The following is a 17,124-nucleotide window of genomic DNA, read 5'->3' as shown; positions in this document are numbered from 1 at the left end:
AGCTCGTTTCACATTCTAAACTTACTTAACTTTCAACCACATCACGTACAATTTTACATGTTAATGTTTATGCTCCTTTACACCTTGTTTTATTTTCTTTTTTTGCACGCAACTTTACGTGCGTGCTTGCATCAATTTTACTGGTATAGGTTGTTTCTTTATTTTAGGTTGCACATGTGTTTGTATAGTTCTCCGTTTGTTATCGCTACTTTGTTATCGTTTATTTTGTGTTTAGTAAACTTAGCGTACTCATCTTTGCACTCTATTTTCTCTTCACTACTTTAAAACTACTAATTGCATATATCTGTATTTCTTTTTTTTTTGTTTTGTTTTTTTCTTCCTCTTTTGTGTGCAGCTTTTTCCATTTTTCTCCTATGGAATCTACTTCAAACAAAAGGTAACAAATGGAGGTGAAAAATCATTCCATTTTCTGTTTCCATTACACCATTAGCAAGCGTTGCCAATCATTAATCACATCCCGAACAGTCGAACATTGTATTTAGTTGACTGTGTCTGAATTGCGATTTGATGCAAACTGATTGCAATCCGTCTGCTCACTGGTTTCGCGTCACATAGATGACGACTCCTCCATCACTATTGGCGTATTTTGTATACGGGAGATACGATACACACCGCTGTAAATAATGCGTAATTTTATTCTTACTCTTTACAATCGCGCTTTGTGCTACCTCTTCATGTGGGTAGTAATAAACGTTCCCGAAACATTGCAATAGAATGTAATTACTATAAAATAGATATTTGTGAACTCGAAGTTAAAAATATTACAAAAAAAACGTATAAAAAATAAAACAAGCTGCTTCTTTCGGTCTGGACTACTTTCCTCTTCTAAACAACTACTAAAGTGTTACTACTACAGCTGGGTTAGGGTTTTGTTGTGTTCTGACTTGAATAGCTGCTGCTGTGACGGTTGCAGTAGCGTTGCTGCTTGCGCAAGATGCTGCTGCTGTTGCTGCAGCAAAGGCATTAGAGCGATCGAATGTTGATACTGTTGTTGTTGCTGTTCGGTGGCGACTGTTGGTGTTTCGAGCAGTGGTACAGCTGCATGATTAACGACATTCGCTACACCACTTGCTCCGGTGGCGATACCGGCTGCTCTTATGGCGCTCGTAGTGGTAATGGTTGGAACAATCAGCTCTATATTACCGATACGAGCAGAAACTGTTGCTGCTCCTAGGCCGCTACTAATGGCGGATGGTTGTTTGTTGTTCGTTCCACCACCGCTTGCTCTGCTGCCTCTGCTGCCTGCGCTGGCAGCACCACTACCGCCACCACCGATGCCGTTATTTCAATAAACCACCGAATGCTCTTCGGCCGACTGCTGAGCCGCGGCTAGATGATGCATCTGGATCGCCCCGACTCGCCCGTTAGCCGTGCCCGCATCCACCACCGGCATGTTGCCCGGATTAATGCTTCCAGCATGGGTTATAATAGTAACCGGGACCGTATGGTGCTGAGGTGGAAGGGGTCCAGCTGGGCCCGGTCCCTGTTGCTGGTGGCTTTCCGGCGGCGGCTGCTGCTGCGGTTGCTGCTGCTGTGGATGCGGCGGCGGCGGATGTGATGTACGAGGGGATGGCTGGGTTCGTACCGTTGAAGGCGAAGATTGCGGCGGCTGTTGCTGCTGCTGTTGTTGCTGCTGCTGCTGATGCTGCTGGACCTGATGATGGAGGGCGAGCGCTGCCAACTGCGGATTTGGCGGCGGCAGATGCATCGATGGCGGCGGGGGCGGGGGGCCCGACGAGATGTGGTGGTGCAGCTGGTGAGCTGGATGCTGATGAGGAAGCGGAAGATGATGTATCTGAGATTTCTGTTCCATTTTCGGTTGAATGTGATGATGATGCTGCGATGGATGAGTATTGTTGGAGATAATCGACGTTATTGTTGACGTGGCCTGAGCCGGCGACGTCACCACGGACGCGGGCTGAGATACTGAGTTGGGAAAGAGAGAGAGAGAGAGTTGACATAACGAGAGAGACAGAGAGAGATATAGAGAGAGAGACACACAGACAAAAAGAGAGAGAGAGAGCGTGAACAGTATATGATCGAGGGTGAGCGATAAGCGAATTAGAGGATCGATACAAGATAATGAAATTTCATATCCAAATCGTGTTTTTGTTTTGTTTTTGACGTAAAAAAAAGACATACATCGAAATATAACTTCCTTTTAAATTAAGGAGGATTTTCATTGAATGCTAATAATTTCGCAAACTCTTCGCTACGTTCATTTCGCCGCCTCTCGTGATCATCTTCATTATCTTGTTCAGCATCCCTCGTTCGTTAATCTTCAACAACATCTCGTTCATAATGTTAATAATACTTTGTACATGTACACGAACGAAGAACTCGATATAGTAAGGGATGCACAAAATGAATGGATGCTTTTTTGACAATTTATAATTTTTTAAACTGTGTGTATGTGTGTATTTGCGAGCGCACAGTACATAAGGTAGCAAACATCCGGTAAGTGTAGACCCGCTAGCTTGCACCATATGTTTTTCCAATAACGTCGTGAATGAAAAAAAAACAAACATCAAATATAACAGCATTTTGTTGCGCTTTCCTCCTTGTGAGTACGGAAACATACGGCTTTCGTATTTCGTTTTGATTCGTTTTGCAAAAAGGATCAAGAAAAAATTATCTCCCTCTCTGTGTTATCGCTATCATGCCGACTGAGCTTTCTCTTCTCTTCCTCTTCCTTTGCTTTGATTTTGTTGGATAAAGATTCACATTTCTTTTCCCATAGCAAGTGTCGTAATTTCGAATGATGTGTGGTGGATGTAATTTTGAAGGGTATAGTTTTTTTGTAGTGTTATTTGTGAGTTGGAGTTTGGGTGGTTGAGGGATTGGAATTGTCAATTCTATTTTGTCATTTTCGTTCGAACGCTTTTGAGTTCTTCTTAAGTTTGAAGAAGGTTGGGTGGGGAGGGTGGGCGAAATTGGTGATGGTTTGACGATATTTTACAATGACAACAAACAAGAGAACCGGTGGTAGTGGTGGTGGTAGTGGGTGGGCCGAAAAGTTGTGTGTGATGAAGAAGTGTGCAACTGTTTGTGATTCTCTCATGTGATCTTGGTTCAACAACTTCACTCTTCCATGGCCAAGGATTGTTGGATTTTATCGATTTGATTTTGTCCTTTACTTTTCGACTTTCCTCCTAATAATACTCTTCCATCGAATCTGTCCGCCCCTCCGTGATTGCTGCATTCTATCATTGCGAACACCTCTATACGAAGGTGTTTGTTTTGGTTTTCTCATTTTCAATCCGTTCGCTGGAAGGACTTGTTTCGAATGCAACGCAACCAACACACAACGTATTATGTTCATTTTGGTTTTCGCACGCTTTGGCTTCCTCGGGAGGGGCGGGCGGGCATTATCTCAATTCACATTCAACCGAAACATGGGCTATGGTTTTTTTTGTTGGAAATTTAATTAAATAATTTTGGACACGTTTGCACGTGCGGTTAAAAAACACTCAATAAATAGGTAGTAAGTATAAGAATCAACTCTAAAGCACGCAAAATCAATTAAAAGTAAAACAAAGGAATCAAATAAGACGCAACTGTACTGAGCTAGTTACTAGTATAATAAAAAGTAGATAGACATAATACGTGTGAAAAGGAGAAAAAAGAGCGCACAAAAGAAGGGAAGAACACTACCAAACTCAAACACTTAAGCATTCTCTATTGTAAAGTGTCGTATATTACGAAAAGAAAATAATCTTCACTGAGCACAGCGATAGCTATCGGGATGATGAAGGCATTAAACCGATTAGTGTGATTGTTTGGTTTAAATGATGGATGATTCGATTATAGAAACAAAATTTGTGTAAACTAGAGCTTCAAAGAAAGTCAATTGATTTCCTTGCATAAACGGAATTTTACTACTACGGAAGAGCAAATACAAGAGGAAACTGACCAGTGAAACGTAAGCCGATAATTCTTGTACCACTTATATAACCACAACCGCGAAAATTAAATGTTATACACGATCGTTTATAAGACAGAAATATAACCATTGTTAATTGTTATTTAGACTGTTTCAGTGTACTTGTAAACATTGAAATTGGGTATGTGTTAAGAGCGGCAAGAATTATGGTCAAAACGTTTCACTCCCACAAAATAAAAACCTTTTGTTTAAAAAAAACGCAACCCTAACCAATAACGGCGCTACAGTCGGCAGCATATCAAACGAATTATTTGTAAGGCAGATTTTAATAATAAATAATGTTATTCTTACAAACTTATTGAAAGGAAAAAAACAATAGAGAGAGAGAGATAGATAGATAGAAAGTTAGAAATAAAAACAAATGTAGAAGGAATTAACGATTGATTAAATTGAGACTCACAAATACCGAAATAAATGTTTTGATTTCAGTGCAAAAAAAAAAAAAACAAAACTAAACATTACATACACACACGTGCTAAGATATTATAAATTAAAAGCTTTCAACAGACAATAGACTTCTTTCTTGGCAGTTTTACAGAATGTCGCGTTGGTTAACTTTGGTAAATATATAACTTTTTAATAGAAAATTTGACGCTGGTTCATTTCAATTGAAAATTAAAAGAGATACAGCTAGGAGCGGCCTACCGTCTGTACAAAGCTTCGTCACAAAACAATAGCCAAATATATAACAAGTGTGGGTCAAACCAGATGAAAACAAAAAACCACAACAAGCTAAAGCAACGTTTACTTCTACCCTCAACACACTACACTAGCTATGGTAGTGATGAAAAGTTCGACCCTACATTCGCTCACTTACCGGTAGACTTCGGTTCAACCTTGATGTGGGGCAACTTCGGTAGCACCGGAATGACCGCATCCGGATGCGTTTTCTTCATGTGCCGCAGCATATTACCCCGCTCAACGTACGATTTGCTGCACTGCGGGCAGTGATGGTTCTTCTCGCCCGTGTGTGACCGCTGGTGCGACACCAGGTGGCCCTTGCAGATGAAATCCTTCGGACACATGTCACACCGGAACGGCCGATCCATCGGTTGGCCCTTGGTGTGGCTACGCTGATGGAACAACAGATTGCCCTTCAGCGGGAACGATTTGCCACACTCGTCACACTGGAACGGTCGCTCTCCCGTATGCGAACGGCTAAAATTAGATGAAACATGGATTATAGCATCACTCAGGTTTTGGGCCACGCTTCGCACCGATAGCTTGACTAATTTTTACGTATCGCTCGCTTACCTCATGTGGTTAATCAAATGCTCCTTCCGGGTGAAGGTCTTGTTGCACACATTGCAACAGTGCGGATTATCGCCACTGTGCTGGCGCATGTGATTGTTGAGATGCTCCTTCCGCGTGAACGTTTTGTTGCAGTACTCACATTTGTGCGGTGAATCGCCCGTGTGCAATCTGTTTGATTATTTCCATATCCAGAACGGGCAAAATAGAAAAGGGAATAGAAATAAAGAAAAATCGTTCAAAATTTACGTTCACATGTTGTTGCAAAAGAGATAATTAGAAAGGGGTGTGGTTTCATTATCGAACGCATGAGCATGACGTTTGCAGTGGTATTCGATAAACTGTTAAAAACTAATAATCTTTTACTACCTAGCAAACGTCAACCTCGAATGGAAGATACTGACTGCAGATGGATTACGTTTTCTGATGTAAATGTGTTTATGCATGCGATATTATAGTGTGATGTGGATGCAATGTGTATTTTTTGTGTATGATTGTGAGGTTTGTTGTTTTAGTGAGTGATAACATTTAAACGGAGTAAATAGTGTGGTTGGTTGATTTTGTTTTTGGGGAAGAATAAATGTAGGAAAAAGGAAGAAATAAAATTGGGTTTGAAACGGTAATGTGGATCTCATTTACGTATCAAAAACGGCAAGGATTGAAGCTGAGGATGGAAGCTGAGAAGTGATTCAAAATATAATTTCTACACCAACGATAATATCTAACAAATCATAAAAGTAAATAAATAACAAAGTATATTAAAAAAAACTATGCATAATAAACAGAGGATGTAAAACTGTTATGATAGATGAAGAAGGCGGGACCATAAAAGGGATATATACATGAGTGAATCAATAGCTGTTTTAAGGATATGAATTAATGCACACTCTTAGTATTGCACAATAAATAAACCAATCTATAAAACTCTAAGCTACAAAACTACAAACAAACGTCTGTAATGTGGCTACAACGGATAGCTCCATAAACTTTTGTTGCAAATTGAAACATTTGGTTTACGAACATTATTTATTGAAATCGACAAATATGTAAACCACACACGGCTACGACAAGCATTTACCGGCGTGTAACACAGCTTCGAAAAATAATCGATTGAATTAATTTCCACTACGGACATATATCATTAATGATGTAGTAATCTAATTAGATTTCGCTATTGGAAATTGAAATTGCCACCGGACATGAAAATCCAATTTTTGCTCACACAAGCTAACAGCAAAAAAAAAACTGAACTCGAATGGATGCATAAATTTGCACATTATGTGCACAAAATGGACCTGCGGTGTTTTCTCTCCCTTATGCTCCCCGCCTTATTACCTGTTCGAGAGGTCCCCCCATGCCGGACAAAGTACAGGGGGCGAATTTTATTTTCTAGCATTACTTTCATTATTGCTATTATCACCATTATCATGTTCTCTCATACCAATCACTTTCAATATTATGTACAGAACGTTCGAAACATTGGAATAAATGTACGCAAGCGCACATTTTCACTTCAACTAATTCGATCGATGATTTTAGAATCATGGGTAAATTGAGTGCGTGAGATAAGCTTGAGTGTGGGTGTACATTTTAAATACACAATTTGTTTGTTTCGTATAAGAATTTAAAAATGGTATTATCATTATTTGATACACTCGACAGGAAAGGATTTGGATTGGTTAAAATGTTTTTTCCTTTCTTATAGCGTCCACTAACACAATATTAAAAAAAGAAATAAAACTTTTAAAACATTATTGTAATATACAATTACGTAACACATGTAGCCTTCAATGAGAAATGCATGACGATCGGTGACGAAAGATTATGGCAAGTTATGAAATGTGAGAAATTTAAAAAAAAACTAATTAACCAAATAGGAAACAAACTGAAAAGCGTACAAACATTTAATAATTACGTAGCTGGGCTCACGACCGGACAGTAATGACGACAAACACTCACACAAGTGCTACCGTTGCATTAGTTAGTGAAGATGCACATTAAGCTATTTATGTGATGCACATACAAATGATTCTGCTGATTCTTTGTTGTGTGGGCGACATGTGAGTGAATGGTTTTGAATATTTGTTTGCTTGATTTTCGGAAGGGATGATAAACATGGGGTATAAGAGCATGGCAAGATAAAAACCGACAGGCAAACTGGTGAAGAGTACGATGAAGAGCGGTAAAAGAGATAAGGATAGAGAGACAGTGTGAGCGAAAGAGAGAAAGGACAGAATGGAAATAAAACCGGCCCTCACCTGACGTGATTCTTGAGGTGCTCTTTTCTGGTGAATGACTTGTTACAGTACGAACACCGATAGGGAGACTCTCCGGTATGCAATCTGTTGATAGAACAACAAATTTAACGAACAAAAACAACAAAAACAAGAGAACAAGAAACACACGCGCACGCACACAAACAGAGATCTTGCAGGTGGGAGGTTCTTTTCCAAAAATGTTCAATAAATTTGTTCCACTTTGAATGAATTTTTTTTTAAGTTTTAAATTTACTTTATCTCAACTCAAATTATGCAAAAAAAATCAATTAAAACTGGCAATAGAATATGTAAATATTCTCGTATGACATGGAAGTGCATTGGATCGTATCGCATTTGTTCAACTTCTCATCGATATGCAATTGATAGAGAAGTAGCATCAGAAAATGCATCCTAATGCCAACATGTGTGTATAAATAAAACAAAAGTCTATGGAGCACGTAGTAGATTAGAACAAAAATATATGTTTGAAGTACTGTTAAACAAAAACTCAGATTAATATTTGCTATAATTCTCTTAATCAAATTTATACTACCAATTAATCCTTTTAAAACAGTTTCTTGAAAATGTAATAACATTAGGAATTGCCTAGGGATGGTGGAATCATTAGAAAGGGAAATAAAAACTAAAACAACTTTCTAAACTTGTCAACTAAATGAAACGGCTTTTGTTTGTTTATGTTGGTACGATGTTTGATTTTTTAAAATAGTTAGTGATCTTAGGGGAAGTTGTTTTTGATTTTTTTTTTGGTTTGTTTTTTCCCTCACCTGACATGATTTGTTAAATGCTCTTTTCGGGTGAATTTCTTCCCGCAATACGTGCACTGATAGGGAGTTTCTCCGGTGTGCAATCTGTTTGGAGGAATAGATACATACAAATAATAGAGAGACAGAGAGAGAGACAAAAGACGAAGACAGAAGAGAAAACAAAAAAAAAGAAAAAAACACAATCAGTAATAGCTCGTGAACGAGTAATAGACGAAGGGTAGTCCATGGAAATTAAATAATACAAAATGGAATGAAAAAGGAAATAATAATTAAAATAATAAAACATAGAGGGGCGGACATAGTTGAGGATGAAATGAATATAATTTTGTTTATAATTTGCAAGCATGAGCGAACAAAGGAAGAAAATCATTGTAAAAACAAATTTAAAAAAAAATAATAAAACCAAAGTCTAGAAATCATAAAATGCGTTATTATAATAACAAGGTAAATTAAATTATTAACTGGAAAACAAAATTAAATGAATGATAAAACTATCAGAAAAGTTAAATGATAAAACAAAACAAAAACCGGCCGTTTCTTCATCTGCATCTCTTCATTTCTCCTAGCCGCTCAAAAACCGTTCCTCTTGTTTGCTAAATTATTCCATTTTCAAACGATCAAAAATATGATTGATTGACTTTGGGCTGATTGATTAACAATCGAATCGCGATCGATAGCGCATAAAACAAAACGCGTGCGTGCGAGAAATGATGAAACCGGCTCGCTGTGCGGGTCAAATGTGGAAATTTGTGTAGCTTTTAGTAGTTATGATGATGATGAAGATGTGTGTGTGTAAATGGATAAATGTGTTTTTGTTTGTTTGCTGTTTGCTTATTTTTGGTGAGGATATGACAGGATGATCAGCGAAGGAAGGGAAATGGGAATGTTGTGAACCATGAGTTAGCAGTTACTAGAGTTTGTTAAACAATATTAAGTTATTTCAAAACGTATTTTAACTAAAAATAATACATAAAATTATTAAATTAAAATGATGAGCATGTGCATGGAGCATGAAATTGCACCAATTGTTAAAATAAGTACGTAGAAATTTAAAATTTCACCAAAAACCCATAAACTATTCTTACAGCTACCACGATAAAATCTATAAATGATTAAATAATTTACTATAACCAAACCTGCAAACCTTTCGAATATTGTACAGACATTTAAGCATAAAACAAATACAAAAACAATGAAACAATTGTAAGGATCTTGTTTGAGGGGATAAGATAGATGATACAGGATGAAAGAATAAACAAAAACAAAACAAACCAGTAATGATAATGATAGCAGCGGCAGCAATAGCAATAATACTAGGTAATTAACACAAATAATAAACTATTCGGGAACAATATTAAATAGGCGTTGTGTGGTAAGTTAGTAGGGACCACAAAAGACAGGAGTAATAATGTAACAGTAGTGAAAACAACCAAACACGCTGTTGTCCGCTGTCATTCAACATTATCGCTCTCACCTGATATGATTCGTAAGGTGTTCTTTTCGCATGAACTTCTTCTCGCAATAGGTGCAATGATACGGAGTCTCACCGGTGTGTAATCTGTTGAGTAGAAATTGGTTAGTGGAAAACAAAACAGAAGAAACACAGGACACACAGGTCACCGGTTCGGTACGGAAAAAGAAACCGTGACAAAGAGAGATAAATTGCGAAATGTGTGCGTGTATGTGTGTTAATGCACGATCAGGGAGAGATGAGATCGATTATATTATTACAGGAACAGGATAATAAGTGATGATGATGAGGATGTATCAAAATGACTACTCTAAACAAACAAACAATAAGGGAAGTTTTTTTTTGTTTTTGTTAGTTACTAATATTTGGTTTAGCTACATGTTTGTTTTTTTCTTGCGGCAACGTCAACAATGCAACAACAGCGCACAACTAAACATAAGTAACCGAGGAAAAAAGGGAGTTGTTGGGCGGTAATGCGGATACCACCCACTCGCGTCAAGGGGGGTTGTTGTTGTTTATTTTCCTTCTTTTTTATAAACGTTGCTTACTGTACAACACTCTTCTCGTCACAGTAGTATGAAAATTAATTTAACAAAATTTTAATGCACTATTTGAATTATGTTTTGTGTCCGTTACGATGTAATGTATTATGTTTTCATTTTAAAATGGAGAATAACTCCTTTTGTGAGTGTAGTAGAAATGTTTAATGCTCGTGTATGGGAAGCAATACATGAAAATGGGAGAATGGGATGTATTACCGTTTTTTTTTTTTGTTGCAATTTTTTGTTAAGATTTATTAAGTCAAATAACAAAGTAAGAAAAGGCACATTTGAAACCGTCAACTTGGTTAATAAGAACGACAGTTTACAATGTGTGTTATCGGTAGGAAAAAAAAGGATATGAAACAGAAACCCTCATCCGATATAAATAATTCATAATTGTTTGATTCATTGTACAAACTGTAACTGCTGATAGTTGAAACACCACTATTGTTTTTTTTCTTTTTATTTAAACACTATTTTTATAACGGATCTAGTGAAGTATACCACAAACTATCTCATATAAATACAGGTATGTTTAGCTAGGATTACAATTTACATTTTAATTACAGTGCCTGCGCTGCTATTTACCAATTACACTATTACACAAGAGCAAACACGAAAGGTTTTACGCCACAGATTGTAAACAGGGAGTAAGGGGTGGTTGAGGGTTCTAGGGAGAGGTAGAGTGTTCTGTACGCAAACGAGTACGCATCCAATAGTCGTCAATGTTGTTGCCTGTACACGCGCTGCAACATGGATTTTTATTTAAATAGCATGAGCGAGAAAATAAAGCATAGAAGGCAGGACACTTGATGAAGGATGAATGATATACACGCAGTTAGCCGAATCTTTAGGATTAGAATGATGTTGTGATCGCGAAAGCAGAAATAATTCTAACGATTTTGAAAGATTTTATCACGCGTTTTGATGCATTATGAAGGAAGAAGGAAGATGTAAATCATAAAATACGGATGAACAAATGGCAATACTAATAGTAATTGTTGTTATGTCTTGAGCACGGGGAAAGGCTGAGATGTAGCGGACCGAAATCGGTAGGAAGGGTTTGTGTTGATAGAGAAAAAAAGTAAACATCCTCACCTGGTATGGTTGGTCAAATGTTCTTTTCGCGTAAATTTCTTCTGGCAATACGTGCACTGGAAGGGAGTCTCGCCAGTGTGCAATCTGGTTGTTGGTGATGGTGGTTGGATAGTAGTGATATAGAGTAGTAGTAGTAGCAGTAGATAAATAGTAGTAGTAGTAGTAGAAGTAGTAGTAGATGGTAGTAGTAGAAGAAGTAATATTTATGGTAGTACAGGCGGCACATTAGGTACACGAGCAGATGTGATGCGCGAATCCGGTACAACGGACGGGTATTGTCGAGTGGTGGGAGAGAGTGTGTTGGTGTTGTTGTTTTTTTATGTCGACCAAGTGAAATTTGATTTGAACATTAGCGTTTTCAAATTTCAAATTCGAAGTAGTGACGAAAGGGGGGAAAAAAGAAGGAAAAAATACAATATTTAGCATTTACGCAGAAAACGGTTCGCATATAAACATGTTGTTCTTACTATCGATCACAATCACAAATAATGGATGTTTTATGAATAAGGACAAACTATAATGAATGATTCTCGATCGAAGAAAAATAAGACCCCGGGATGGGTTTTTTTTGTTTGTTTGTAAATAAAACATGAAACTTCATTATGCATCATCAACTTTACACAGAAAGAGGGAAATAAACCGAAAAGCTGCTAGAGCAAAACAAGACCGCCAGAGCAAGTGATAATTACAAACAATTTACAGATAATATTCTGGCAAACGCTAAAGCAACATAAACTCATTCGGTACTGTAAACGGTCTATGGGTTTTAATGGGTGTGTAGGTGCAGATGTTACGCTAGATAATAATTACTACAGTGTACTACCACGGGTCCAACCTAAGGGTGCAGAACAAATGCTCCGTCATCAGCGTCAACAAAAAAAACGTGGCACTACACTACAGCAACACAATCAATACCATTTACCGGGGGGTGAAAGGGGTCTTATTGTTCATCGATTATGATAATATAATGTAAAACTAGTATGCTAAAAATACAGTAAGGAATGAGGAAGGATTCGAAGGATATATGTGTGAAGAAGGAACGTGGGGGAAAACGTGTAGGAAGCAATTACAATGTACAAGGAAAATCATATTGTTTATCCAACCATCTGACACTTTGTTTTGTTTAAATAAGAACCAAAAATTAAAAAACAAAAAAAAAACAAATTGAAGATAATTTAAATACGAAAACACAAAACAAGCGAGGATACACTTAAGTATTATCCTTCCGCTTTCCAAGAGCTGACTAATGTTTGTTGACCGATCTTCGGTTTGCGTTGTTGTTCGTCCATGCATTTCTCTATCAATCACGTAACGAAATTACTATGCAACTTCTCTACCACCTTTCACCTAAAATAGTAATTCCCCCCCAAAAAAAAACCAGTTGTACACCAACATTCTACCCGGCAATGGAAACGCGTTTCTTTCTACCGATAGTAATTTCGTACCACTAACTACGCCGCATGATCGTGTATTTCGCAATAGCATAGTATCATGTTGAACGATCGTGTCCCGAACGGGGGTGGACTTTTTTCTCTTTTTGTAATGTTCATCACCCGGTAGATTGCATTTTGGTTCTCATTACTAGAGTAAACTTATCAGTTACTTTGCCATCAAGTTTGAATCAGAGAGAGAGAAAACCGATATGAGTCTTTAATCATACTCTCTTTACTTGCATGATCGATTAGAAGTAATACAATTATGTAAGGTTTCCCGTTTTTCGCTTGTTGACGTCTATTGTAACAGCTTTTGCTCCCTATGCTTAGGCTACAATAAACCGTAACGAAACACGTTTATAGAAACTTGATTAATCCTTTTTTTTTGCATATGCTTGTTTATGTGAACGCTTACAAATATTTCAATCACGTACAAATACATTGAACCCATTCATATTTAGTCAGCTCATATGATCATAAAAGAAAATAAATAAAACAAAAAAACTAATAACATAATTTTTATTTGAAAAAAGACTGAAAAAACATGAGCATAACACCAAAAACAAATGAAAAATTTAAAAAAAATATTAAGAAAATGATTGCAGAAAAAATGTGTCAAATCATATAACAAGTAAAATTAGATAGAAAATCATACTACAGCTTTCATCTATAATAAACAGTACATTAGAGATTTGATACTGTGATAAGAAATTAGTTCAATGGGTACAATATATTAAACATTGAAACATAGACAAGCAAAAATGCGCACTAGGCACGCACAACAAGATAATGAGGTAGGAAAAAAAACAAAACAACATCAGATGATTGGACCAACAATATTATTCGTTAAATTTTAAACCAAGCAAAAATTCCCATTTTAATTCTAGATCACAGTGTTCCGTTCTTCCACGCACAGGCATGGGTACTGATATTTCGCTTGCTTCCCTTGAACATTTCGTGATTGCCACAGGTGGATCGTTAAATGGAAGAAGGAGTGAGTTTTGGGTGTACGAGCGGATGGGGAGTTTTTTTTTGTCTTTAACATGGGAATCTTCTACGACACACTGGATGAGAGCAAAAACGAAAACAAAAACCTTGAAGGGAAGGTGAATATGTGTGTGTGGGGTACATATGAGTGTAAAAAGTAATGAGATTTAAAAAAAAACAATCCCTCACCTGACGTGATTCGTCAAATGCTCTTTACGCGTAAACTTCTTCTGACAATAGGTACACGTGTAGGGAGTCTCGCCGGTGTGCAGCCTGCATTACGCGTATTCAAGCGTCCCCGGGGTTGGGTTGATGATTAGCATTGTTCATGGCGAATGATCGGACGCAAGGATCACGATCGTGAGGAATAGTACCCGTATACAGGAGAATAGACAACGGGGAGATTATGCCACGGAACAATCGAATGATAAGCAAGATCACGATGTTCCAATGGAAGTTAGAAAGGTACAGAAGGGTTATCAAAGACGATGCGATCGGTCCCGTATGTCATCATTGTGACAGAATAGTAAATTGAATAGTTCACGATCGTACAATAGTGCAAACAAGTGAAATCACATCAAGGACGTAGAGAAAAGAAAAGAAAAACAAATCGTTAGAACATTTAGCTTCTGTGGGGGGAACAAGTTCATAGAGACAAGCATGTCATGGTTTTTTATGGCGATTCTTTTAATTTTCTTTTTTGTCTGCAATAAGGACGAAAGGAGATCTTGTAGTGGTGCAAAGTTGTCAAGCAGAAGGAAACTATCTTTGGCGAGCACCAAAACACTACCAAATAGTCCAAACAATCGGGTGCTTTTCCTCGAGTGTAACTGTAAAATATCGTCCAAAAGGCGAAATCAATTTGTGTAATAACACGACCAACAGCTGCAATAAAAAATTCTTCACCTGTAGATATTTTAAACCGCACCTTCGACGAAAGCACTACACGAAACTGTCAAGAACGTTTGGGCAGGATCTTGCATACTTTTCATGATATGTTTCCTTCCACAGTACGAATGGAACACACCAGTGCTGGCCATCTACCGTTCCCCCCTTTTGTCGATATTTAAACGATTCGGACAACAAAATTCACAACGCAAAAGTATGGAGCACGCGATCGAGAAGCAGACAAATGATGATTTGAGACATCGCGCGCTCGCGGATGGGTTAGAAGAAGAGGGGTTTTGTGGGGGTAGATGTGGTGGTGAAACGATTCTCACCTGACGTGATTCGTGAGATGTTCTTTGCGGGTGAACTTCTTCTGACAATAAGAACACTGGTAAGGAGTTTCGCCCGTATGCAATCTACCGGAGGGTTTTATGTGTATGTACACGATCATTCAACAGTAGGATGTGGCGTGTGTGTGTGTTTGTGCGTGTATGTGCGCGCATATTTTGCATTTTTTGAAGTGATGTTGATTTTAAACGTTTTTGTTCATTGTAATACGTCGTTCCGTGTTGAGCGCGGGTTTCGTGTGGTAAAGTGAGTAGAGAAGAGAATTGGAAGAAAGTACAGTAAGTAAATTGAAAATACATTAATTATTAACTTTATTAACTAGTACACGCAAATGGTAAAGATGGAACACGACCATCCATCCAATTCAAAAAGGTTCATCTTTCAGCACGCGAACGAAAAAATAAACGAAATGCAACACTTTAAGATAGATTTTAAACATGGCGGCAAAAAAAAACAATAAAACATACAATAAACAAATCAATGTGCTCTAATGTCATTCGATTTTGCAAAACAAAACCATTTTCTCGCCATTTTCAACATATTTGGATGGAAGTAGTTGTTGGTATCAATTTCTTTTTTTTTTTTTTGCTTTTTAGTTATTTTTCTTTTACTTTAGTCGCTTGTTTTTTTTCCTCACCTGGTGTGGTTTGTTAAATGCTCTTTTCGCGTGAATTTCTTCTGGCAGTACGTACATTGGTACGGAGTTTCTCCGGTATGCAATCTGGCAAGAATGGCGATGGATAATATTCGGGTATAGAGAAGATAGAGACATGATACAGTGAGAGATAGGAAATGCATGGGAAACGTGTATTAAAAACATTGAAGTAAAACCCAAAACTTAAAACACCCTCGCGTGAAGCGGGATTCTATGTATTAACAGCTAAAGAAGGGCGCGGATAAGTCTAAGAGCTTATATCGTGCTCAAGAAAAGGAACAACACGAACAAATAACAAATAACAATGGCAAAGAGAACTATACTGCGATGTATGAATTTCTTCGTCAACTTGTATGTTATTTCGACATTTTGTCCTTTTTTTTACAAACCCTCGTATTGCGATGTATGTATGGAACAACAACGACAAATGGTATGAAAGGTTGCGGCAGTGCAAGATGAATGTTCAACACAGACTGTTCATTAATTTATGATGCTTTTATTAACACACGCCTCAGTTTGGTGGGGGGTGGAATAATTTCTCTAACCAAAATCACTAGGTTAATTGAATGAACGACCACTAAAAGCTGTATGAAAAGTTATACGACCATTACACAATAATGCAAGGAACGAGACACACGGTGTGTGAGGAAATATAGGAGTTGATGAGTTTGTGTTGTATTGGAAAATAAATAAGCATGCTTTTTAAATGTTCACACTACGAAGCAACGAAATAGGGAAATAAATAAACAAAACAAATGTACATGATATGACCATCGAAAGGATTTACAGGATAACAATTATATTGAAACGAAAAACATAAATGATGCAAGTGAATAAAAATAATAAATTCTTCTACGATCGCTTCTCGCTTTCATTCCATAAAAATGGTAGAAAATGAGAATCTGACCTCTTTTGGTCACACTCACATGTTCATAATTTTGAAAATGATAGTAATACATGAGGTATAAGTACCCGTATGATTATTTATACCAAATGAATCCTAATCAATGAATCCTGACAGAATTTTGTTCGCACATGAATGCATCTCTGGTCGAGACTTAACATTCATAGCTTTGTTGCGGGAAAGGATTTCCCTTGCTCACGCAATTTTTTTCCCAATTTAGCTTATGGAGTGTGAACAACGGGGTTGTACATTACATATGTGTGTGAGTGACATTAAATGATGTGTTGAAGCACGGCGCATATGAAATATGTATACGGAGCAATGATTTGTACCCACCAAACACACTACAAAACACTAATGAAGTCGCAGGCGAGAGGAAATACATGGGGGGAAAAGGAATGGAGCTAGGAAAGTGGAAGAGCTGCAGAGGACAACATTCATGCTAAGTATGAGGTCAGTATATGTTCCGATAGTGATGTTAAGATCCTTAATTTAGAGCATACAGACGAGGCAAATAGACAGATGATAATAATGTATGAA

The 17,124-nt window shown here is 37.5% G+C and overlaps 1 protein-coding gene across 50 annotated transcripts in view; it reads right to left on the bottom strand.

The window, feature by feature from the left end:
• Nucleotides 1-287: 287 nt before the first annotated feature.
• LOC125766582 (zinc finger protein 271) overlaps nucleotides 288-17,124 on the bottom strand; it is a 58,362-nt gene continuing 41,525 nt past the window's right edge. For 38 of the 50 annotated variants that reach the window (XM_049432701.1, XM_049432726.1, XM_049432700.1 and 35 more), the window contains 10 exons: nucleotides 15,663-15,746; nucleotides 15,010-15,093; nucleotides 13,979-14,062; nucleotides 11,370-11,453; nucleotides 9,733-9,816; nucleotides 8,259-8,342; nucleotides 7,474-7,557; nucleotides 5,219-5,386; nucleotides 4,782-5,122; nucleotides 288-1,947 (listed from right to left, as the gene is read on the bottom strand). In XM_049432701.1, the coding sequence (XP_049288658.1) occupies nucleotides 1,307-1,947; nucleotides 4,782-5,122; nucleotides 5,219-5,386; nucleotides 7,474-7,557; nucleotides 8,259-8,342; nucleotides 9,733-9,816; nucleotides 11,370-11,453; nucleotides 13,979-14,062; nucleotides 15,010-15,093; nucleotides 15,663-15,746 (1,738 nt within the window). In that variant the 3' untranslated portion in view covers nucleotides 288-1,306. The remainder of the gene's footprint in view (nucleotides 1,948-4,781; nucleotides 5,123-5,218; nucleotides 5,387-7,473; nucleotides 7,558-8,258; nucleotides 8,343-9,732; nucleotides 9,817-11,369; nucleotides 11,454-13,978; nucleotides 14,063-15,009; nucleotides 15,094-15,662; nucleotides 15,747-17,124) is intronic. The other 12 variants (XM_049432734.1, XM_049432688.1, XM_049432716.1 and 9 more) reach the window with 10 other exon arrangements.

This window comes from Anopheles funestus, chromosome 2RL (genome assembly GCF_943734845.2).
Source record: "Anopheles funestus chromosome 2RL, idAnoFuneDA-416_04, whole genome shotgun sequence".
In the NCBI taxonomy this organism is placed as follows: Eukaryota; Metazoa; Arthropoda; class Insecta; order Diptera; family Culicidae; genus Anopheles; species Anopheles funestus.
Note: the sequence above shows the minus strand (reverse complement) of the source record. Positions and strands in the feature narration are given on the sequence as shown.